We start from the raw sequence: 24,562 nt of genomic DNA on the forward strand, positions 1-24,562 counted from the left end.
TGTTCTTTGTCATGGAAGTATTTCACTTCTCCATCAAACTTGAAATAGAGTTTTGCACGGTATAGTAGTCTGTGCTGGAATTTGTTTTCATAGATTACCTGAAGTACTCTGCTCCTTGCTCTTCTTGCCTGCATGGTCTGTGAAGAGAAGTTGGCCGTAATTCTAATGGGTTTTCCTTTGTGATCTGCTTCTTTTCTCTATCGGCTTTCAGTGGATTATTCTTGTGCTGAATTTCTGGGATCTTGACTGTTATATGTTTTGGTGTGTTTTTCATTGGGTTGAGGTTCCTTGGCCTTTTGTACGCTTCAGGTACCTGAATGTCAGATTGTTTCCTCATATTTGGGAAGTTTTCCGCTATTACTTCTGCCCATATTTTATTAATGTCATTTGTGCTTACTCCTTCTTTCTCATTGATGCCTATTAGTCTCACATTGTTCATCTTTGCATCATCTTGCAGGTGATGGATTATTCTTTCCTGCATCCTCGTTGTTTTTAAGAGATCCTTTCTTACCTTTTCACTAGCTACACCAGCATGTTCAAGATCTGAAACTCTGTCTTCACTTTCACTTAAACGGTTTTGCAAGCTTGTGATTGAGAGTTTCATTTCCTCTATATCTGTTTGGCTCTGCACTCTATTTCTTTCCTGTGTTGCTCATTCAGGGAATCCGTCATTTTTCTAATCTCCTCTATTTTTTTTTATCAATTTCTTCTTTAGAAGCAGTTAGAAATTCTTTTACTGCAACGTTTTTTTCAGATTCGGTTTCTTGCCTATGTTTCTGTAGTTGCTTCTTTATTTCATCTGCTATGAGTTCTGAGAGTTCTTTTTTATTTCAGAAAAGAATTGCTCTCTGATTTCCTCTCTATCTTTCTGTTGTTGCTTATTTACTATCGATGTTGTTAATTCATGCATTTGAGCCTAGCTAGTATCCTCCGCACTTGTTCTGGGTGGGCACTGGGTTTCTTCCATATGTTTCTATATTTGATTCTTTAGTGCAGATGTTATTAATTCAGGGATTTCTTTTTTCATTTCCAATCTGATGTCTTGTACATTTTTCTGCAGCTGTTTCTTTATTTCAGAAGCCGTTGATTCATTGCTTTCAGTTGTGTGATTTCCAATTTTTTTTTGTGTTAGTGACCTTTACACTTGTTATGGGTGGGCTTGTGTTCTGAGTTTGCATTTTGTTAATTCTCCTCATTTTGTGTAGCACTGTCTTCTGACCTTTGTTGTAGATCTTTGCTGTAGTTATAACCTTCACACGTACTGAAGTTCAGGTGCAGCTCTACAAAGTTTTGACTTATCCAGGTGCGTCTGCCTTGGGTCTGGCTTCTGTTCTCAGGTCCTTCCCTCTGCTGCCCTTAAGGGTGAACTTGTTTTGCCCCTGTGGTGAGATGTTCTGCTCCTGGACTAACTTGTTGGATCCAACCTCTACACTCTCTGCAGGGATTGCAGCTGCAGGATTACACCTCAGGCGTGTATGTCAGGCCTGAGCTATGCCTGGAGGGGGCAAGATTAAGTAGGTGGAAGAGGAAGCTCTCCACACACACTCACAGGACCTGGGCTTGGACTTGGTCTGGTGGCTCCGGGAAGGGGCAAAAATTCCTATTCGACAGCTGGTATGGGGGAGGCACTGCGGAGTGGTGGGGGGCGGCCCAAGGGGATGGGAGAGGGGCAGGCCCACGCTTTGCCTGGGCTGGGACTGGTCCCGCTGTCACAGAGTAGCAGGAAGCTTTCTGCACACTCACCAGACCTGGGCTAGGACTGGGTCTGGGGGCTCCCGGAACTCGGCTGAAAATTGTACAATAACTGGTTTAAATGTGATTTTAAGTCCAACTTTTGTAAGGAGTCTCCATACTGATTTCCATAATGTTCGCACCAGTCTTAATCCCACCAGCAGTGGAGAAGGGTTCCTTTTTCCCCACAGCCTCTCCAACATTTGTTGTTGGGTGATTTCTTTATGATAGCCATTCTTTGTGGGTTGAGATGATATCTTAATGTTGTTTTAATCTGCATTTCGCAGATGGCTAATGATGTGGAGCATTTTTTCGTATATTTATTCGCTTCTTTAATTTCTTCCTTTGAGAAATGTGTGTTCGTCTCTGATGCGCCTTTCTGGACTGTGTATTTAAATTTTCAGGCCCTAGTGTTTTTTAGATCTTTATAAATTCTAGTGAGCACACCATTGTCTGAGTACTTATTTGAGATGATTTTTTCCAAATTTGTGGGTTGCCTTTTCACTTTGTTGGTAATTTCTTTTTACATGAAAAAACTTCTCAGTAAGAGCAGGTCTCAGTTGTTAATTCTTTCAAGTGTTTCCTTTGTGATTTGATTTCTGTTCATAAACTCTTTGCCTACCCCTATGTCTTCGAGAGTTCCTCTTACTTTCTCTTCCAGGAGATTTAGTGTCTCTGCTTTAATGTTTAGATCTTTAATCCATTTTGACTTCAGTTTAGTGCACTGTGATAGACCTTGGTCAAGTTTGAGTTTTCGGCATGTAGAGAGCCAGTTTTTCCAGCACCATTTGTTAAAGAGGTTATTTTTCTTCGAGTGAGTATGTTGGGCCCCTTTGTCAAAAATAAGGTGGCTGAGTGTTTTTATAAGGGCTTTAATCGTCTTCTAATCTATTTCATTGATCATCAGGTTTATGCTGTAGCCAGTATCATGCTGATTTTATAACAGTAGCATTGTAGTATAATTTTAAGTCAGGAATTGTAATGTCTCCTGCCTTTTCTTTATTGCCCAGGATTGCCTTTGGTATTCTAGGTCTTTTCTGGTTCCAGGTAAATTTTAGGAATGATTTCTCAACCTCTGTGAGGTATGTTGGTGATAGTCTGATAAGGATTGCATTAAATCTCTACAGCAATTTTAGGAGTATGGCCATCTTCACAATGTTGGTTCTTCCTATCCAGGAGCATGGAATGTCTTTCCATTTTCTGAATTGCTCTATGATGTTTTTTTTTTTCTCAGAGTACTGTAATTTACCTTGAAAAGATCTTGGACTTCTTTATTTAGATTAATTCCAGGGTATTTCATTTTCCCTGGTGCTATTGTAAATGTTATCGTTTGTATAATTTCCTTCTCAGTGTGTGTGTTTTCTGTGTAGAGGAATGCTATTGACTTTTTGCTATTGAATATATAACCAGTAGCTATGGACCTCAATTTCTGTATTATTTCCAGTAGCTACTTTGTGGAGTTTTTGGGTCTTCCAAGTAAAGAGTCATGTCATATGCAAATGTTCTTTACCTATTCTTATTCCCTTTTTTCTTTCTCTTGTCTAATGTCTGTAGCTAATGATTCCAGAACTATATTGAATAGGAGTGGTGATAGAGGACATCCTTGTCTTGTACCATATCTAAGAGTAAAAGATTTCCATTTTTCTTTGTTTATGATTATGTTAGCCATGTGGTTTTCATAAATAACTTTTACCAGATTGAAGTAGAGGCCATCTATTCCAAATTTCTGTAGGATTTTGAACATGAATGAGTGTTGGACTATCAAAAGCCTTTTCTGCATCAATGGAGATGATCATGTGGTTTGTAGTTTTCGCTCTATTGATATAGTGTATTATTTTTATAGATCTTATAATATTGAACCATTCTTGCATCCCTGGGATGAATCCTACCTGGTCATGGGTTACCATGTTCTTGATGGTTTGCTGTATTCTATTTGCTAGTATTTTATTGAGGATATTGGTGTCTATGTTCATTGTGGAGATCAGCCTGTAGTTCTCTTTCTTAGATGCGTCTTTCCCTGGTTTTCTTATTAGTATAATACTTGCCTTCAGGAATGATTTTGGGAGGATTGCTTCCTTTTTAATTTCATGGAAGAGTTTAAGGAGTATAGGGACTACATCTTCTGCAAATTTCTTGTAGAATTCAGATGTGAATCCATGCGGACCTGGACTTTTCTTTGTTGGTGTGTTTTTAATTACATCTCGTGTTTCATTGCCTGTTATCAGGCTATTGAGAGTGGTAATATCTTGTCGAATCAGTTGTGGTAATTTGTACCTTCTGAGAAATCTTTCCATTTCTTCAGTGTCTTCTATTCTGTGAGAGTAAAGATTCTCAAAGTAGCTATTTATAATGTTCTGCATTTCCACTGGATTTGTGGTAATTATACCCTTTTGTTCCTTATTGCTTGTATTTGAATTTTTTCTTTCCTCTGTTTGATGAGGTTGGCTAGGGGCTTATTGATTTTATTTAATCTTTCAAAGAACCAGATTTTTGCTTTTTTAATTCTTTGAATTGTTTTCTTCGTCTCAATTGAATTAATTTCTGCTCTAATCTTTATGATTTCTTCCCGTCTTTGTGGTCTGGATTTGGTTTGTTCTTCCTTTTCTAGTTTGTGAAGGTGCAGCATTATGGTATTTATTTTTCTCGTTCTGTTTTCCTAATGTGTGAGTTTACAGCTATGAATTTCCTTCTAAGAACTGCTTTCATTATATCCCATAAATTCCTATATGTTGTGCTTGATTTTTCATTGAACTGTAGATTTGTTGAATTTCTTGTTTAGTTTCATCTGTGATCCATTGGTTGCTGAGTAGGGTGTCATGTAACTTCCATGTATTTAAGGTTTCTTTTTTCATTTATATCCAGTTTCATTGCACTGTGGTCAGATAATGTGCAAGGGATAATTTTGTTTTCTTACATATACTTAAGAAAGACATATGGACCAGTATGTGTTTTGTTTTACAAAATCACCCATGTGCAGCTGAGAAAAATTTGTATTCAGCTGTATTTGTGTGAAGTACTCTGTATATGTGTACAAAGTCCATTTGTTTCAATCTCTGGTTCAGTTCTGTTATTTCTTTGCTAAGTTTTTGTCTGGTTGATCTATCTTTTGAGGACAAGGGGGTGTTAAGATCTGCTGTTAAGTTTGTGCTTTTGGTTATTAGATTTTTCATGTCCCATAAGATTTTTTTTATGTGATTGGGTGCTCTTGTTTTTGTTGCATACATATTTATGAGTGTTACCTCTTATTCTTGAATTTTTCCCCTGACCAGTATATAGTGGCCTTTTTTATTTCGGTTGATCATTGTTGGTTTGAAGTTGAGACTGTCTGAGAATATGATTGCTATCCTTGCTTTTTTCTGAGGTGCTAATGTATGTAGTATTGTGTTCCATCCTTTGACTTTCAGCCTATGAGTGTCTTTATGAGTTAAATGTGTTTGTTGTATACAGGAGATTGTTGGATTTTGTTTTCTAATCCACTATCCCAGTCTATTTCTCTTAATTGGTGTATTGAGTCTATTTACATTGATGGTTAGAATTGAGATGTATTGACCTATGAATGACTTTTTATTTTCCTGTTCTTGTTTACTCATTTTTTCTCCTGTGCTTAATTACTTGCTCTATTTAGTTGGTTGCTTTTGATCTCATTCATGAAGTTCTGATGATTTTGGTCCCTCTCTTGATCATCTTTCAGTAGCCTGTGTAGGGTTGGCTTTGTCATCATGAAATTGTTTAGCTCTTCTTTGTCGTGAAAGTATTTCACTTCTTCTCTAAACTTGAAAGAGAGTTTTTCAGGTTATGGTAGTCTGGGCTGGAATTTGTTTTCATAGAGGACTTGAAGTGCTGTGCTCCATGGTCTTGTTGCCTTCATGTTTTGTGAAGAGAAGTCAGCTGCAGTTCTGATGGGTTTTCCTTTGAATGTGATCTGGTTCTTTTCTCTAGCAGCTTTCAGTACATTAATCTTTTGCTGAATTTCTGGGATCTTGACTATTACATGTCTCAGTGTGTTTTTCATTGGGTTAAAATTACTTCACATTATGTATGCTTCAGTTACCTAACCATCAGATTGTTTCTTCATATTAGGGAAGTTTTCTGCTATTACTTCTGCCTATATTTTTTTTAATGTCATTTGTATTGACTTCTTCTTTCTCATCGATGCCTATTAGTATCACATTGCTCATCTTTGCATCGTCTTGCAGGTGATGGATTATTTTTTCCTCCATCCCAGTTGTTTTTAAGAGATCTCTTCTTATCTTTTCACTAGCTGCACCAGAGTCTTCAATTTCTGAATCTCTGTCTTCACTTTCACTTAAATGATTTTGCAAGCTTGTGCTTGAAATTTTAATATCCTCTAAATCTCTTTGACTCTGCTTCATGCAGTCTATTTCTTTCCTGTATTGCGCATTCAAGGAAAGTGTGATTTATCTAATTTCCTCTGTTTTTTTAATCAATGTCTTCTTTCAATGTAGTTATAAATTCTTTTACTGCAGTGTTTTTATCAGATTGCGTTTCCTCCCTATGTGTCTGTAGTTGATTCTTTACTTCAAATGCTATGAGTTCTGAGAATTCTTTTTTTATGTCAGTAAAGAATTTCGCTCTTAAGTCCTCTATCACTTTCTGCTGTTGCTTATTTAATATCAACGCTATTAATTCGTACATTTGAGCTGAGTTAGTAGAAAAGTTTTCCGCTCTGAGTTCCTCTATGACTTTCTGCTGCTGCTTTTTTCTGTCGATGCTTTTAATTCATACATTGTAGCCTAGCTAGTGTCCTCTGCACTTGTTATGGGTGGGCATTTGGTTTCCTCCATATATTTCTGCATTTGATTCTTTACTGCCGATGTTATTAATTCAGGGATTTCTTTTTTCATTTCCAATCTGAGTTCCTCTATACCTTTCTGCAGCTGTCTTTATTTTGGAAGCCCTTGATTCATTGCTTTCAGCTGTGTGATTCCCAACGTGTTCTGTGTTAGTTTCCTGTGCACTTGTTATGGGTGGGCTTGGGCTCTGATATTGCATTTTGGTCCTTCTCTTTGTCATTTTGTGTAGCACTGTCTTCTGATCTTTGTTGTAGTTATAGCCTTAGCACCTACTAAGTTGAGGTGTATATCTACAATGTTTGGATTTATCCAGCTGTACCTACCTTGGTTCTGCTGCTGTGTTCATTTCCTTCCTATTGCTGCTCTTGGGGTGCACCTGTTGTGCCACTCTGGCAAGATGTTCTGCTCCTGGACTAGTTGGGATGGTTCTGTCCTGTACACTCTATGCAGGGATTGCGGCTGAATGGTTTCACCCCAAGCCTGTATGTGAGGCCTTAGCTGAGTCTGGAGGGGACAAGTTGGAGTAGGGGGGAGAGGCAGCTCTCCCACACACTCACCAGGCCTTGACTACTACTGGATCTGGGGGTCCTCTTAACGAGATAGAAATTCCTACTCCGTGGGCAGGATGTTGGTGGGTCCTATGGCATGATGGGGGGTGTCCCAATAGGGTGAAAGTTGGTGTCACCCATGGTGTGCCTGGGCTGTGACCTGTAGGTCCCGCTCACGCAGGTTAACTGGAAGCTCTCCCTCACACTCACTGGGTCTGGTTTAAGACTGGGTCTTGGGGTTCCTGGAAAGTGGGAGAAATTCCTACTGGGCGTCCGGTGTGGGGGAGGTGCTGTGGAGTGTTTGGGGGCATCCCAAGTAGGTGGAAGAGGGTCTCACCCACGCTGTGCCTGGGCTGGGACCAGTAGGTTCTGCTGGCGCAGGGTAGCTGGAACCTCTCCCACACACTCACTGGGCCTGGGCTAGGACTGGGTTGGGGGTTATACAGACATTTTCAAAGATGCCAGTTTTATTTTAATTGGATTGCCTTCATAAATCAGATCCTCTCCTTCAACAATGTGCAATTCATCCTTTGCTCCAGCCCCTAATCTGACCATTCTTGGTGACAACTGTGCTCATTTTCATCATTATCCACCTTAAAGTGGTAATCTTTGTCAACCTTTAGTTCACAACTGAAGAGGTAGTACTGAGGCCTCAGAAGTCTCATGTCCATATCCACTGAGTCTTCCATGGAGTCGTGGCACACACTTAGGCTGGAGAGGACGTGGACAGAAGTTAATGAATACTGCTCCACAGAACAGACGTGCAGGATGGAATCACACCAGGGAATTATTCGACTATTTGTCCAAGCTTGCATAACTGTATCTGCTAATCTGAGCAACAGATTTGATGATAAAAATAGATAATACATTAACCATTGTTAATCAGCTATTATTGGTTTGAAAAATCTGTACCATTATTATTGTATGGATTTATTTTATTGTTTTACAGTTTCAAAGCTGATTAATTCGACAGTTTAGATAATCAATACATTGTACATTGTTATCTTCTTAGTGGTTATCCATAGTACAAGAAGCAGACAGGATATCCTGTCCAAACACTATTAGTACACCTCTTTCTTCTCATTGAATTAAGCGAAAATAGCTGTATATTTATCCTAATTATTTTGTATATATAAATACAAAGTGATCTTTCCTTTGTATCTCTTTGTTTTTATTTTTTCTTTTTGTCCTGTCAGAGGTGGTTGTATGGATTTTTTTTTTTTTGCTAATGCATGTTGCCTTAAGGGAAGGTCTGGTGCAGCTTTTGGACATGGGGATCAAACTGTGGTCCTCTGTACCTGACTGGGCTTGCCTAATTGGCACTTTAAACAACTGAGCTGACCCACAAGCCCCCACATACTATTGTATGTTCCCCTGTTTCTGTCTTTATTTCTGCTATTTTCTTTTGCTTTTGTTTCTAGTATTCAAAATAAAATAAACTTACATTCTTGTTATGTAGGTCTTGATTTATCTTCATCTTATCCATCCAACAGAAAAGTATAAAAACAAAGTATAAAAAGTAAAGCCATATTAATATGCTGAGCTGTAAAAAGGTTCAAGTCAACAACTTCTGACATTGCCGGTCTTATGGAAAACCCACTGCTATTATGGACTACTGGACTACATTAGAATATTTTGATGAATTCATGCACCTACAATATTTAAATGACAGTAGAATACCCTTCTATGACAAAACTAAACAAAAAAGGGGATACAAATGAATGACCATTTTGTATCTGTATATTCAAAATATTTAGGACAGATATACAATTACGTTATCTTAATTCATTGAATAGAAAGATTTGTTCCAATAGTGTTTGTGGACAGGATATCTAGCCTTCATCTTGTACAATGACTAACCATAAGACAACAATATGCAATGTATCAATTATTGAAACTGTCCTACTAATCGGTTTTGAGACTGTCTCATTGCGATTTGTTTCTCAATAAATTTATTTTAAAAAATAAAAAAAATAAGATGGGGAAAAAACTAAAATTAAATTAAAAGAAAAAGATAATTCCATGACAATAAAATAAATATAATTCCATAAAATTTGAACATGCATTTCATGAAAGAATATATATTGTTGTGATTATTGGCAAGATGTGTTATTTATTGGGGAAATGATAAATTTCAATGTATATATTGGTGTGGTATAAAAAGGGTAAAAGTCACTATGTTGACAAGGAATAAGCAGGGATTATGTGGAAGTGTCAACTGAGCTAGACTAACTTCATTCCCAAGATTTCCTTTTTATTAAGTTTCTAGTTAGGTTAGGGATTGAGATTTCATAAATGGACTTGAAACAACAGCAGTATAGTTTTTATTTGCTTTGGTTGGTGCAAGCACGCTGGAATGCATATGCATGTTGTTGCTTCCTGTTGGTGGTGTCCTTGGCATGAGCAACAGCTGGGCCTGCAACCATTCCACCTATTCTTTGTCAGTCTCTGAACTTTTTTGATTACTGAATCTGGTGTGGTTTATCTCTGCTTTTTAAAAAAAATTTATGTATTTGGTACAGGGTCTCACTACAAAGCTCATACTTGTAGTGCTCCTCCTGTTTTAGCTTCCCAAGAGCTGGGATTACAGGTGTGCATCACCACACCCAGGCTCAGTGGGCAACTCAGTGGGCCCAGTGCAGGGCCTGCGTGGCATGTGGTACAGGGATCAAACCCAGGCCCTTGTGCTTGCCAGGCAGGCACATGGACTGCTGAGCTATCTCTCTGGCCCACTTTAGCTTTTTGATGAAAGGAAAGAAGTTCACCTAAAGAAATCTTATGTCAAAGTAGCAAGCATTGAGAGAGAATGGAAAGGGTTGGTTTCCTATCTTGGCTTCTATCTATCGGTCCTAGCTTCCTGTAGATTTGAAACTCCAGCCTGAGAGAGACAACATCTTTCCCCAAATAATGTAACCAGAATTTATGGTTGTGGCATAAAAAGAATTTATAAGCACCCTCTCTGTGGGTGTACATGTGTGTGCATGCATGTAGGTGTGTGCACACACAGATAGAGCAATTAGCAAATATTTTAGTCTTTGCAGTAATATGGTCTGTGCTGCAATTATTTAATTGCTGTTGCATGTGAAAGTTGCCATATACAATACATATATAAATGTGCAAACATCTCTATTTGTATCTATAAATCTATATGCATTATTGTCTCTATCTATATTAGGGTATGAACTTTCACAATTATATATGTGCAATCTTCTAGAGAGACTTTTTCTGAGTGACTTATGGCAGATACAGAATCACTACATTAAGGAGACCCTACCACTTCCACATTTTCTTGTGGAAGACTGTCTCCACTTTTCTCCCTCTCACCTACATCTTCCAAGGCCTTCTGGAAAATGAACTTCAGGGACCATGGTTGCCGCTGCTGTTGCTGTTTCTGCCTAAAGGAACCAACAAAGAAGTAAATGATTGGGTTGGCACTGCTGTTGATACTAGACAGAAAGTAAGAAGTCTGCTGTAGGACACCAAAAGATGAAAACACAATTTCAAAATCAATTATAGGGCTTAAAACCCCCAAGATGCCTACAGGCAGGCCGCAGAAGAGGAAGACCAGCACTGTGAGCCCGATAGTCACATACAGCCTGGTCAGTTGCAACCTCCTGGCTTTACAGAGCATCCTGACCAGCAAGGTCAGTCTGGACCCACAGAGAATCACAAAATCAAAGATTAGGCTGGAGCCTATGGTATAGTTCATTGCTATACACAGACGATAATTTCCAGGTATAAAGGGACAACTGTATGTTAGAATGGCAAACAGTAGGGACAGAGCCCAGAACAGGGTACATATAACAGTGGACATGTATGTTGGGCGGTGGCAGTGGTACCAGATAGGGAACAGGACTGCAAGGCAACGCTCAAAGCTAATGGCACTGAGCATGAACAGGCCCATGCTGTAGAAACATAACCCCACATTAAGGAGGGCTCTATATTCCCAGTAGTAAAAGTTTCCAATGAATGTCCACACGTGGAGTATAAAGAGGCAGCTGAGTAAAAGGAAGTCCGATATGGCCAGGTTGAGAATGTAGACTGAGATTGTGTTCCTGTTGACACAGAAGCTTAGGATACAGAACACAACTATATTCCCAGACATCCCTATGAGGGCAAAGATGACTGTTAGTATCTCCAGGATCATGTTTTCTAAGTCAAAATGTGGGGGGAGGTTCTTGTCACTTCTGTTCCATGCAGTGGACACTGCATCACTGGGTGGGCTGGTCATCTCCATGTTCTCAAGCTCTTCACTGCTGTACCTAAGAACACAAACAAGTGCTGATCACCTGCTGCATGATCTGTAATTCTCAGGACCATGATGGTATTTGGAATTGCTAACTTTGTGTCACAGGGGAAGAAATCAAGGCTTGTAGAAATTAAGGAATCTACAAAGCCTGGTGAGTCTCAGAACCTGGACTCAGTTCTAGTTATTACTGACTCTATATTTTATTTTTATTTGTACATGTTTTTACAATATAATGATTACATTCATTGTAGGGAATTGATACATGTATATAACGCATTTTGATTCCTTTCCCCTTCAATTTATTCTCTTTTATTTTTCCAACCTCAAGGTCATTATTTACTTTATAAGACCTTACAAAGTTTATTATCATAAAAACAGATTGAAAATCAGACTGATAGGACTAAGAACATATTAAACATGTCAGACAATTATACAGTCAAGGCACACATTTGTTTACTCATTCTGTTTACTCATCTGGATGAGACAGGATCTCTTTGTATCTATGTACACTTTTAGATGCATATGTGCACTGAAGTACACACCTTCCCCCCTCCTTTTTTCCTATTATGTATCTTTTAGTTTTTAATGTAAGAGAAATCTTATTATATTCAAGTTTGTGTGTCTGAGTTACTTCACCTAATATTATGGTCTCAAGGTGCATCCATTTTCTTACAAATGACTCAAGTTTATCTTTTTTGGGTGTCAGAGTAACACTCCATTGTGTATAAATGCCACATCATTTTCTTTCCATCCATCTGTTGATGGACATGTAGGCTGATTCCTAGACTGAGTTATTATGAGATACGCTTCTATATGTATGGGTGTACACACATCACAAGGATATGATGTTTTTCACTTTTGGAAAGATACCTAGGGGGAGAAGAACTGGATCAAATGGAATTTATGTTTTTGGTTCGATGAACAATCTTCACACTTATTTTCATAGTGATTGCATCACTGTAGCCCCACCAACAATGGAAAAGTGTTCTTTTTTCTCACAGCCTCTCCAGCATTTGTTATTGTTTGATTTCTTGAGGATAGGCATTCTTTCTGTAGGGAAAAGGAATCTCAGTATTGTGTTAATTTGCACTTCTAAAATGGCAGCAATATTGAACATTTTCCATGTATTTATTGGTCATTTATATTTCTTCATCTGAGAAGTGTCTATTTATTTCAGATATCCATTTTTAAGTATGTCTATAAATCTGGGGGCACTAGTATTTTTGAGTTCTTCATGTATTCTGGATATAGTCCTTTGTCTGAGGCATAGCTAGCAAATTTCTTTTCACATTCTGTAATTGTCATTTTACTCTGTTAGTGATTTCCTCTGTTTTGCACAGTTAAGTACTGGGTTCTCTTTATTGCTTTACAGATCCTCTATGAGAGTATAGATAATATGCTGTAGTCTATTAACATTTGTACATCAGGATATCCCATCCCATCTTATCTGCTTTACCTCCGTGTAAGCAATCGCTACTCTGGAGCCTTTAATTTCTCACAATGAGCGGGCCTTATCTATAAGCCTTCAAAATGAATGGAAAAAATGTATCTTAGTGTCTTTCAAGGCTCACCATGTTCTGACTTCCTTTGCTTGGAGTATATTTTCTGTACAACTACCATGCACTAACTGATTGTGCCACTGGAGCATTATGTTTTATGATCTAATGTAATTAATTCATATGCATGTTTTAAAATTCAGAGAAATTAACGATTGACAGAAAATACCTGCTCCAAGTTAAGTCTAAGGTGTTTGATATTCAGACAGATACTGATGTTGTTCAACAGCCTATGTTCTTGGGTAATAATATCATTAAGTTTCTCTTCTGGAGGGTTAACAACCTAAGTTTGCAGAAGAAAAAAATAGAGAAAAAGAAGGGCTACAAGGATAGCCAACATTTTGTCCCTAGCCCTTCAAAGTCAGTGAGGACTCAGGAAATAAGGGAACCTGTACTGTAACATCCTGTAACTCAATAGTGTCTCAAATTTTCTGATAAGGCAGATTATGGAGTGGCAGAGGAGAGTGATTGTCGATGTAGAGTGTGCCTAAGGAGAGTCACCTATTAAAAAAATATTCTCTCAGGCTTTCACAGAGAGCAGATTGGTCAGGCAATGGCCATGACTCATCCACGTGACTGACACTGACAAAGGATCTACAAACTCCAGTACAGGATATAAGGGTAGTTACTGAGGGGATTTGATTGATCTTGTCAGATACAAAAGTTACATTTATTGTTATATAGGTCTTGCTTTATCTTGGTCTTAACCATACATCAGAAAAGTATAAAAACGAGGTATGAAAAATAAAGCCATATTAATATGCTGAGCTGTAAAAGGTTCAAGTAAACAACTTCTGAAATTGCCAGTCATGTGGATAACACCTTACTATTATATACTACTGGACTATATTGGATTCCTCTGCTGAATTCATGCACCTACAACATATGAATGGTAATGGAATACATATCTGAAAAAAGTAAATGAAAAAGGGGATACCAATTGACAATTTGAAATTTATATATACATATATATATAATATCTGCATATACAAAATAACATAGATATACATCTGCTTTCTCTTAATTCAATGAGAAGAAAGTTTTGAACTAATAGCATTTAGAGAAGATATCATGTTTGCATCTTGTACTATGAGTAACTATTACAAAGACCACAAAATGCAATGTATTAATTACTATAACTGTACCACTAACCTGTTTTGAAACTATCTCAATGCTACTTCTTACTTGACAAAATTATTTTAAAAAAGAAGAAAAAAAGAAAAAACCCTCTAACCTAGACAGAAGTACCGTGAAAAGCTATGTTTTGTATTTGATAGAGAAATAAGATAGTTACCTAACATAGATAACCTGAGGAAACTGATGAGTACCAAACCAGCATTCCAAAATGTGCTGAAGGACATTCTAGAAAAAGAATAAGAATTTTAACTCTGTGACCCTCAAAAGAAGAAATTTACAAGGCAAGGCAAGTAATTTAACAGAGGGAATAAAGGGAGCCAACAACAGAAGACATCAAGAATAAGTCAATAATAATGAGTCATAACCATTGATGTTGATGGTCTCAATTCACTAAGAGAAAGAGGCAGACAACCAGAATGCATCAAGAAGAATACTCAAAGATATTCTGCATACAAGAAACATTTTTAATTCAAAAAGAAATTCATAGACTGAAAGTGAAAGAATGGAAAAGTATACACTGAAAAAAGCACAAGTAGTTCATTTATTATCAGACAAAGTGGATTTCCAGCAACACTAATGAAAAAGGTCAAAAAAGATTATGAATGTCAACACAACCTTGTAAAGGGATTCCAAGAGGAAGAGATAACAATAATAAATATATGTTGTGTATTGCCAAATGTCAATGAATTCATCTATATAAAACAAAATATTAATAGACATGAAAAATCAAATAAGCAATAAAGCAATTGTAATGTGGGAACTCCATACCCCACTCTCATGAATAGATCAGATAGACAAATGAATCAATGATGAAATATTGGAATTAAAATATTTTGAGCAAATGGATTTAATAGATATCTACAGAGTGTTCCACTGCACAACATCAGGATACATATTCTTCTCAGCTGAACATGGGACATTCTTTAAAATAGACTACAGATTAGCTCATAGAATATCCTTAATTAAATGTAAATGAATTGAAATTATCCTATGCATACTATCAGACCATAGTGGGATGAAATTGGAAATCAGTGGCAAATGAAACCCCAAGAACTTCGTAAACACATGGAAATTAAATAAAATACAAGAATTTATGGGACACAATGAATATAATCCTATGAGGGAAAATTTTATGAATACCCATATTAGGAAAACAGTATGCTCCAATAAATAATCTAATGTAGAACCTTAGTCTTCTAGAAAAAGTAGAGCAAGTCAAGTCAAAAGTTTATAAGAGGAAGGAAATTATGATAAGAGCAGAAATTAATGCAATGGAGACTAAGAATATAGCACAAGGAAACAGCGAATCAGAGTAGGTTATTTGAAATATTAAACAAAACTGAGACACACTTAGCCAACCTTGTCTAAAAACAGAAATAAAAATCTTAAACTGGGCCTGGGAAGATGGCTCAGTAGAATAAGCACTTGCCTGGTAAGTACAAGGGCCTAAGTTCAATCCCTGGTTCTGCCAAAAAAGAGGAAAAAAAAAAAAGAGTGCTATTTACTTTCAGGGCCAGGGAGATAGCTCAGTAGAATAAGCACTTGCCTGGCAAGTGAAAGGACCTGAGTTCAATTCCTGGTTCCACCAAAAAAAAAATCTTAAACTATGAACCTGAGATAAAATAAAAATGTATAATCCAGAAATCCAGAATGTCGTCAATACCTATTTCAAGAAATTGTATCTAATTAGATGGAAAATGCAGAAGAAATGGGCTGATTCCTAGATAAATATGAATTACCAAAACTGAATCAAGAAGATACAAAAATTCTAAATAAAAAAATCAGTCCATGAATGGAGCATGTAATTAAAACTTGCAATGAAAGAAAAGCCCCTATCCTGATGGATTCAAAGTTGAGTTTTACAAGAAATTTAGAGATTTATAGCCAATACTCCTCAAACTCATTAATAAAATTGAAAGGGAAGCAATACTCCAAAATTCATTCTTGGAAGTAAACATTACTCTGATACCAAAACAAGAGAAGCATCCATCTAAAAAGGAGAAGTACACAACAATTTCCATAATGAACATAGATGCAAAATCCTTAATAACGTACCGTCAAACAGAAAGCAACAAATTGTCAAAGAGTTTATAAACTGTGAACAAGAATAATTCATCCCAGGAATCTGGGGATTTTTTCAACATACATAAACCAGTAAATGTTATACATCATATCAATAGAGCATCATAGTTAAATGGCAGTGGAATACCCATCTCTGAAAAAACTAAACAAAAAAAGGGGATACAAGTGAAGGACTATTTTCTATCTGTATATACAAAATAGGATAGAGATACTGCTACTTTCTCTTAATTCAATGAGAAGAAAGATTTGTACTAATAGTGTTTGGACAGGATATCATGTCTGCATCTTGTACAGTGAATAACCACTAGTAAGGCAACAATATACAATGTATTAATTATTGAAACTGTTCTACTAATCGGTTTTGAAACTGTCTCATTGCTGTTTTTCTCAATAAAATTAATTTAAAAAATCAAGTTCACAGCATGTTTTAAATGGACACTAATTTCTACACTAGGAAATTTGTTAAATTAAATGTTTCTCTCAAAACTGCACAATATAATCTTTCTTTGAAACAAGAAGCTGCTATAATCCTCAAAAGTGCCAATTGCCTTAAGTATAACCAGATTAAGATGTGTTATTTGCATAAACATACATACTAAAATAGAAAATAAAGCTTTCATGTAAAAGAAAAAAGAAAATAATGTAACCATCTCAATACACGTAGAAAAATATTTGTCAAAGTCTAATATCCATTCATGATAAAGCCATAAAAAATTTGGAATAGATGGCCTTTATCTCAAACTTATAATAGGCATTTATGACAAATCAACAGCCAACATCGTACAAAATGGTCAAAATCTGAAAGATTTCACTCTAAAATCAGGTACTAGACAAGAATGGCCATTATCGTCATTTCTGTTTAATATAGTTCTGGAAACATCAGCCAGAGCAATTAGACAAAAGAGAGAAATAAAAGGTTTAAGATTTAGAAAGAAAAAAATTACTATCATTCAAAGATGACATGCTGAGGAACAACCTGCCCGGGCCCTCCTCTTGTCCTTCTCTCGGGCAGGAGCTTTCTTTCCCTCAATAAATATATTCTGTTCATAAAAAAAGATGACATGCTACTGTACATGAAAGACCTAAAAATCTCTAACAAAAGTCCTAGAATTTAATAAACAAATTTAATAATGTAGTAGGTAGAAAATCAACACTCAGAAATCAAATAGCCTTGGGATTCAATGAAATCATACCTCAGAGGGAAATTTATAGCAATGAATTCTTACATCAGGAAATAAGAAGCACAAATAAACAACTTTATGCTGTACCTCAAGCTTCTAGAGCAAGAAGAACAAATAAATCCCAATGTTCAAGGAAGAGAGGAAATTATACAGATCAGAAGAGAAATTAATGCAATAGAAAGTAAGAAAAATACAAAGAATTAATAAATTGAAGAGCTGGTTCTTTGGAAGAATAAATGAAATTTATAAATGCCTAGACAATCTTTTCAAGCTTCATGCCTTCTTTTCTGTGAAGGAAACTCCATGACTCCCTGTCTTTAATACCCAAAAGTTGAAACAGAAGAGTCAACCTGGACAAAAATCCACAAGCTTCAAAAATAGGAATTATTGTATCATGTACACTTACCTTTTGACAATTTTTTATTTGGAGTTAGCAAGTAGGCCTATGCTAAAGAGGCAAAAGTCTTTGTAGGACTGACTGACACCAGAAGACTCTTCTTGGTTCTTTAAATCAAAAGATGCCTACCAGACCTGGAATAAAACCTGGTGGACAACTGTTATTTATCAAGAAGTTACACATGTCACGTGTTTACCTAGCCAGGGTTTGCAGCAAATCAGAAAACAGAGGACTTCAATACATGCACTCTTATAGAAATATTTCTGGGCACTGTCCAATTTCCACTCACAAAATTAACCCCTTGCATTAATGCAGTTTATATTCCCATAAGCAATTGCTATACTGCAGCCTTTAATGGCCTATTCTGAGCCTAGGCATCAGCAATGTCCCACAATGTGAAACAGCTTATGAAACTTTATAAATAAAGAATGAAGTATATCCTAAGGTCATTTAAGTCTTCTTATGTCTTAAGTTTTCTTCATTTTTAATCAAGTAGTATTCATTCATATATATGCTTTACTCCCAAATGACAGCTAGGTAAAAGTTTCTCTGAATTCCTTTTTGAAAAGGGCACCACTTCCTATAATGTCATTTTTATTTTTCATTATATGTCAATAAGACCTTTATACTTGTTTTTACTGTCCATATTAACAGATGGATGAAATGCCTTCCAAATTTGGAGGTGTGGCCATGGGGATGTGGGGAGGGAGGTATGATGATTTGTTCAAAGGTTACAAAATTTCAGATAGAAGAGATTTTGAAAGATAATTTACAGCAGAATTATTATTACACTCAACAATAATGTTTAAAGTACTTCGTTGTACAGCAATTAACCACTAAGAAGAATATATGCAGTGTATTATTTGTTGAAACTGTACTTTTGATTTGATTTGAAACTGTCTCGTTGCTATATGTTTATCAATAAAACTTTGAAAAGAAAAAAAAAATAAAGTACTTCGAGCTTTTTTTCCCCTTGGTACCTGGGGTTGAACTCAGAACCCTGTGCTTGCCAATCAAGCACTTATTCTACTGAGCCATCTCCCTGTCTGCAAAATATTTCAAAATTATTATGAGAATAAGTCTGAGAGGTCTCATGATAGATGAAACAGATAATGGACATGGTCATTAGTTTAACTCAGTCATGTTCCATATTATACACATAGCTAAATGTTACAACCAAGTGAATACATATATTTAGAATTTCTTTATCAAAACTATTACATATATATTTTTAAGGATTGTGTACACAAATATTTGTAACAGTTTCATTTAATAAGCCAAAATGAGAAGAACAAAGTTCTTTTCCTCTTTTGAACAGAAAAACGAGAATGGTTCCCCTATCTAATGAATTGTTAGCCAGGAGTTCTAAAATATTATTGAGAAAGTATTGATAATGACATTAACTACACTATGTTTTGAAGATAATATGATAAAAATAAACTCTACAGGTTATATTCTGTTTTGCATGTTCATTTAATATTTTTGATATGTTAAATCATAGAGATGAGATAAAAAACAGGTCAGTAGTGACCAGGGGTTTTAGAGGTAGGATGATGACAGGTTTCAATAAAAATAGCCCAAGGGGTTTCTTGAGGGTAAAGTTATGATTCAATATCTTTAAATGTGGCAGTGGTTATATGAATCTATATATGTGATACATTGTGTCACACCACGCAAAAATGTGACATTCTCAGCTCCAAAAACTGAGTGTATAAATCAAAGCTGGTGAAACAAAAAATATACCCCAGATGAGGCACCATAAAAATCACATTCTGACATATTGTTGGCATAAATCTAGCTGGAAAAGATTCCTTCCATTGACTGAAAATTAAAAAAATTAATTACTAAGACTAATGCTCACAAATTTATGATGGCACATTTGTGTATGTTTATGGATGTTCTACACTAGCAATACTCAATGTCATATAAAAACTTATTGTGTAAGTTGAGTTGGATTCAACCAGAGTAAAGCATATCTTCTCTCAAGAAGGAATACTGATGGCAAAAGTGCCAATCACCACCATTAGGACAGTTAAAAATCACAATGAGACACAGCATACCTCTTAAAATGGCTAAAATGAAAATCACTGGTAGCTTCAGTTGTTGCTAAGAATTTGGAGATCTTAGACTTTCGTACATTGCCTGAAGGATAAGAGATTGTATAGCCAGTCTGGCAAATATTCTTGCATTTACTTAAATGATTAAAAAATAATTTCCAAAAAAGACAGCAATCCTGCATTTGAAAACTTCCACCCAGAACATAAAGGAATCTCTGAGAGGCCAGTGTAAGAGAAACAGAGAGCAACATGAGAAGCCAGGAAATAAAACCAAATGTACAATGGAGGCATCATTGAAAATGGATGTCTACTGAGGAAACCTAGCCTGTGAGGAAAGCCCAGAATAGTGAAGCCACGTTGTCTCCAAAGAATAATGCCATAGGGTGGGTCTTCCTATCCTTCTAGAACTCATAACTCAGCAGCATTCTTCTTGCATGCTTTATATGGAATGATGAGACTTGATGTTTTCCCTGTTGGGTTTTGGTCTTGCTTTAGTCGGACTCGTTTGTATCCATTTAATTATCCTTTTGAAAAAATGTTTATTTTTATGCCATTTTACCTTGGTAATATGTAACTTGGTTTTAAAATTACTATTGCAGAGTTTCAAGTTGAAAGATTTCCTTGAGCCTCAGGAGGATATTTATTTATTTATTTATTTAGGAGAGTATCTGTTGAAGTGGCCGAGGGGCGGGGTAGTGAGGGTAAGAAGCAGGATCAACTGGAAAGGGAAGGATAGATGGGCTATTATCCCGCCATCAGCTTGATAGCAGAGGGCGGGGCACATGTTGTTGGGAGAAAATGTGTTATTAGCTTTGTTTTGTAACTGGAAGGGAGTGGTAAGGAAAGGCAAAGAGAGAGAGAGCAAAGAGAATAGAGTATCACTTTAGCTGAAAGTTGAGAGGTCAGAGATGAAGCAGAGAGAGAGAGAGAGAGAGAGAGAGAGAGAGAGAGAGAGAGAGAGAGAGCGCAAGGTGGGTTGTGGGTATGGGAGAGAGGCATGTTTTTAGAGCACCAAAGGCTTTTAATGGATTTTCAACCATTTGTTGCTGCAATAGCAGGAGTTTTAAGGGGTTAAAGGTTTTTTGGGGTGTTGGGAATGAATATTTTTATTTTTATTTTTTCCATAATTTTATTAAGAAACAAATAGCAATGAGACAGTTTCAAGCCAAATTGGTAGGACAGTTTCAATAATTAACACAATGCATACATTCTTCCTAGTGGTTAATTGCTGTACAAGATGCAGACATGATATCCTATTTACAAACACCATTAGAGCAAATCCCTCTATTCATTAAGAGAATGTAACTATATATCTATCCTAACCATTTTGAATACACAGATACAAAATGGACATTCATCTGTATCCCCTTCTTCTGTTTAGTTTCATTATTTGGATATTATAGGTGTGTTAACTCAGCAAAATATTCTAAAAGAGTCCAAGAGTCCATAATAGTATTGGGTCTTCTGCTTCACTGGTAATGTCAGAAATTGTTGATCTGAGTCCCCTACAGCTCAACATAACAGCATGACTTTACTTGTTATACTTCACTTTTCTACTTTTCTGCTGGATGGTTAAGACCAAGATAAAGCAAGACCTATGTGACAGGAGTTGCAGCTTTTGAGTCTGATTAGGTCAGCGAAATCCCCTCAGGATTTATCCTGATTCAGGAGGATTTTTGACTTGTATTTGGAGAAATATATTGGAAATATAAGGTAGGCAGACACCAGATAGCTACATGGGTCTGGTCAGACTGCACTCGCCACAATCAGTGTGGAAGCTTTGCTGATCTTAGTTGGCTTATTCCACTATGAAGAAGTCAAGTAAATACTGATCAATGAAGGGACCTGGAGTTTAGATTGAACCCACCACCATCTTGAGAGCTTTGTGAGCTTTGCCCTACCCTAATTATCCTCAGAGCATTTATGACCTATGACTTGACATTCTTTAACCATGGTGGAAGCCAAATATTTTTAAAATTAATTTTATTGAGAAACAGATAGCAATGAGACAGTTTAACAACTGATTAATAGGACAGTTCAAATAATTAATGCATTGCATATTGTTATCTTCTTAGTGGTTATTCATGGTACGAGATGCAGACATGATATCCTGTCCAAATATTATTAGTACAAATCTTCCTTCTGATTGAATTAAGAGAAAGTAGCTGTATATCTATCTTATTTTGTATATACAAATATAAAATTGTCCTTCCTTTGTATCCCTTTTTTTGTTTAGCTTTGTTAGAGATGGTATTCCATTGTCATTTAAATAATGTAGGTGCGTGAATTCAGCAAAATAATCCAATATAGTCCAGCAGTCCATAATAGTAGTAGGTTATCCATAGGTCTGGCAATGTCAGAAGTTGTTGACTTGAACCTTTCACAGCTCAGCATATTAATATGGCTTTAGTTTTTACATCTCATTTTTATTCTTTTCAGTTGGATTCTTAAGACCAAGATAAAGCAAGCCTTGTATAATAAGAAATGTAACTTTTGTGTCGACAAGGTCAGTCAAATCCCCTCAGGATTTATCCTGTAACCCAGTACCGCAGTTTGCACACCCTTTTTCTTTTTAAAATTTTTTTATTTTTATTTTATTGAGAAATAAATAGCAATAGGACAGTTTCAAAACTGATTAATAGGACAGTTTCAATATTTAATACATTGTACGTTATCCATAGTGCCAGATGCAGACAGGACATCCTGTCCAAAAACTGTGCAAAATTTTCTCATTGAATTAAGAGAAAGTAGCTGTATAGCCTAACTATTCTGCATATACCGATACAAAATGGTCCTTCCTTCATATCCCTTTCTTTTTTAATCCTGTCAGAAATGGGAAATACACATTGGTATCTAAATACTATAGGTGAGTGAATTCAGCAAAACAATCCAACACAGTCCAGTACTCCATAATAGTAGTGGGTTATCCACAGAAGTTGTTGACTTGAGCCTTTTACAGCTCAGCATATTAATGTGGCTTTACTTTTTATACCTCGTTTTATACTTTTCTGCTGGATGGCTAAGACCAAGATAAAGCAAGACCTATATAACAAGAAATGTAACTTTTCTATCTGATATCAGTCAAGAACCCTTAGAATTCATCATTTAACTCTGTACCGCAGTTTGCAGATCCTTTGTCAGTGTCAACCATGTGGATGAGTCATGGCCATTGCTTGACCAATTTGCTCTCTGTGACAGTCTGATAGAAAGTTTTCTCTCAATGTGACTCTCCTTAGGCACACTACATCATTGATCATGTTGCTCTGTGGCCCCATAATCTCTTTGATCAGAAAATTTGGGATACAACTGAGTTACATTATGTTACAGTATAGGTCCTCTTATGTCCTGAATCTTCGCAGACCTTGAAAGGCTAGGGCTAAAATGTTGGATGTCCTTGCAGTCCTTCTTTCTCTCTAATTTTTGGTCTGAAAATTTAGGCTGTTAACCCTCCAGGAGAAAAGCTTATTATTACTCTGCAACATATGCATTTGAGTTTAACCTCACTATCTGTCTGAGTATTCAACATCTTAGGCATAACATGGAACATGTACTTTCCATCTAGTATTGATATGTTAAACTTTAAGTCTCTACAGAATATGGAAAAAATTAAAAAATTAAAATATTTAAGAAATATGAATAAACAATTGCACATTTTTACACAAAATTTAGACATCTAACCATATACAGCATTGTAGCTGGACAGTCTTGTGATACTTTTTTCTTGTCTCTTTTTAAATTTATTACTTTGTTTTTAAATAAATATTTACTGAGAGACAGTATGGCAATAATTGGTATGTCATAACAAGCAGTATGTATTTAGAAGACCAGAATGGCAGACATTCCAAACATGACCCTTCTATTACATATTTCTATCTTCAGTGCTGTTGCTTAGTTCACAGCTATCAGCACATATAATTAGTCAAGGTGAGAATCCTGCCAATTAACTGCTAGTTTCAAAAGCCTGCTGATGTATCTCAGGATCATAGCCTTACACATCCTGTGCTTACAAATGTATGGCTTTACCTCTGCATTTTTCCCCAACTTTTCCCCTTGCCCTCTACTCGTTGTCCAGTCCTCAAGTTCTCACTTTCTTTTCATAGTGTTAAACCTTTCTGTTTGTATTTTTTTCCTTTGAGTTCTTATACTATGGAGACTATACAATATTTACACATGTGGGTCTGGTATATTTCACCTAGGAGTATATCTTCAAGTGGCATCTACTTTAATATAATACTTCCAGCTTATCATACTTCATAACTGAATAATACTCCATTGTATAAAAATACAAGTTTTGCATTAATTCCTCAGGTGACGGACATGTCGGTATTTTCCCAAGATTTGGCTATAACAAATTGTGCTGCTATAAACATAGGTACACATGTATCAATATGATATGACATTTTCAATTACTTAGGGAAAATTCCCAGTAGGGAGACAGCTGGCTTAAATGGGATTTACACTCCTAGGTTTTTAAGGAGTTTCCACACTGATTTCCATAATGGTTGTACCAGTTTACATTCCCAATAGCAGTGGAGAAGGATTCTTTTTCCCCCACAGCCTCTCCAACATTTGTTGTTTGGTGATTTCTTTAAGATAGCCATCCTTTCCGGGGTAAGATGATATCTCAAGGTTGTTTTAATTTGCAGTTCATGGATGACTAGTGATGTGGAGCATTTCTTTTTCAAAGTTTTATTGATAAACACATAGCAATGAGACAGTTTCAAATCCAATCGGAAGTACAGTTTCAACAAATAATACACTGCATATATTCTTCTTAGTGGTTAATTGCTGTACAAGATGCAGACTTGTG

At 36.3% G+C, this 24,562-nt stretch overlaps 1 protein-coding gene and 1 pseudogene across 1 annotated transcript; both read right to left on the bottom strand.

The window, feature by feature from the left end:
- Window positions 1-7,782, bottom strand: part of LOC101587837 — a 31,310-nt pseudogene extending 23,528 nt beyond the window's left edge.
- A 2,570-nt stretch (window positions 7,783-10,352) lies between these two features.
- On the bottom strand, window positions 10,353-11,330 carry LOC101588238 (mas-related G-protein coupled receptor member A6-like). Its single transcript, XM_004634964.1, has one exon. It carries the CDS (start codon window positions 11,328-11,330, stop codon window positions 10,353-10,355), a length of 978 nt encoding a protein of 325 aa, XP_004635021.1.
- Between the last annotated feature and the right edge of the window lie 13,232 nt (window positions 11,331-24,562).

The sequence above is a fragment of the Octodon degus genome, unplaced genomic scaffold (assembly GCF_000260255.1).
Source record: "Octodon degus isolate 3935 unplaced genomic scaffold, OctDeg1.0 scaffold00067, whole genome shotgun sequence".
Lineage (NCBI taxonomy): Eukaryota > Metazoa > Chordata > Mammalia > Rodentia > Octodontidae > Octodon > Octodon degus.

What these genes read in the sequence shown, in the direction of transcription:
- LOC101588238 (XM_004634964.1), bottom strand. Translation starts at nt 11,330, where the DNA reads ATGGAGATGACCAGCCCACCCAGTGATGCAGTGTCCACTGCATGGAAC.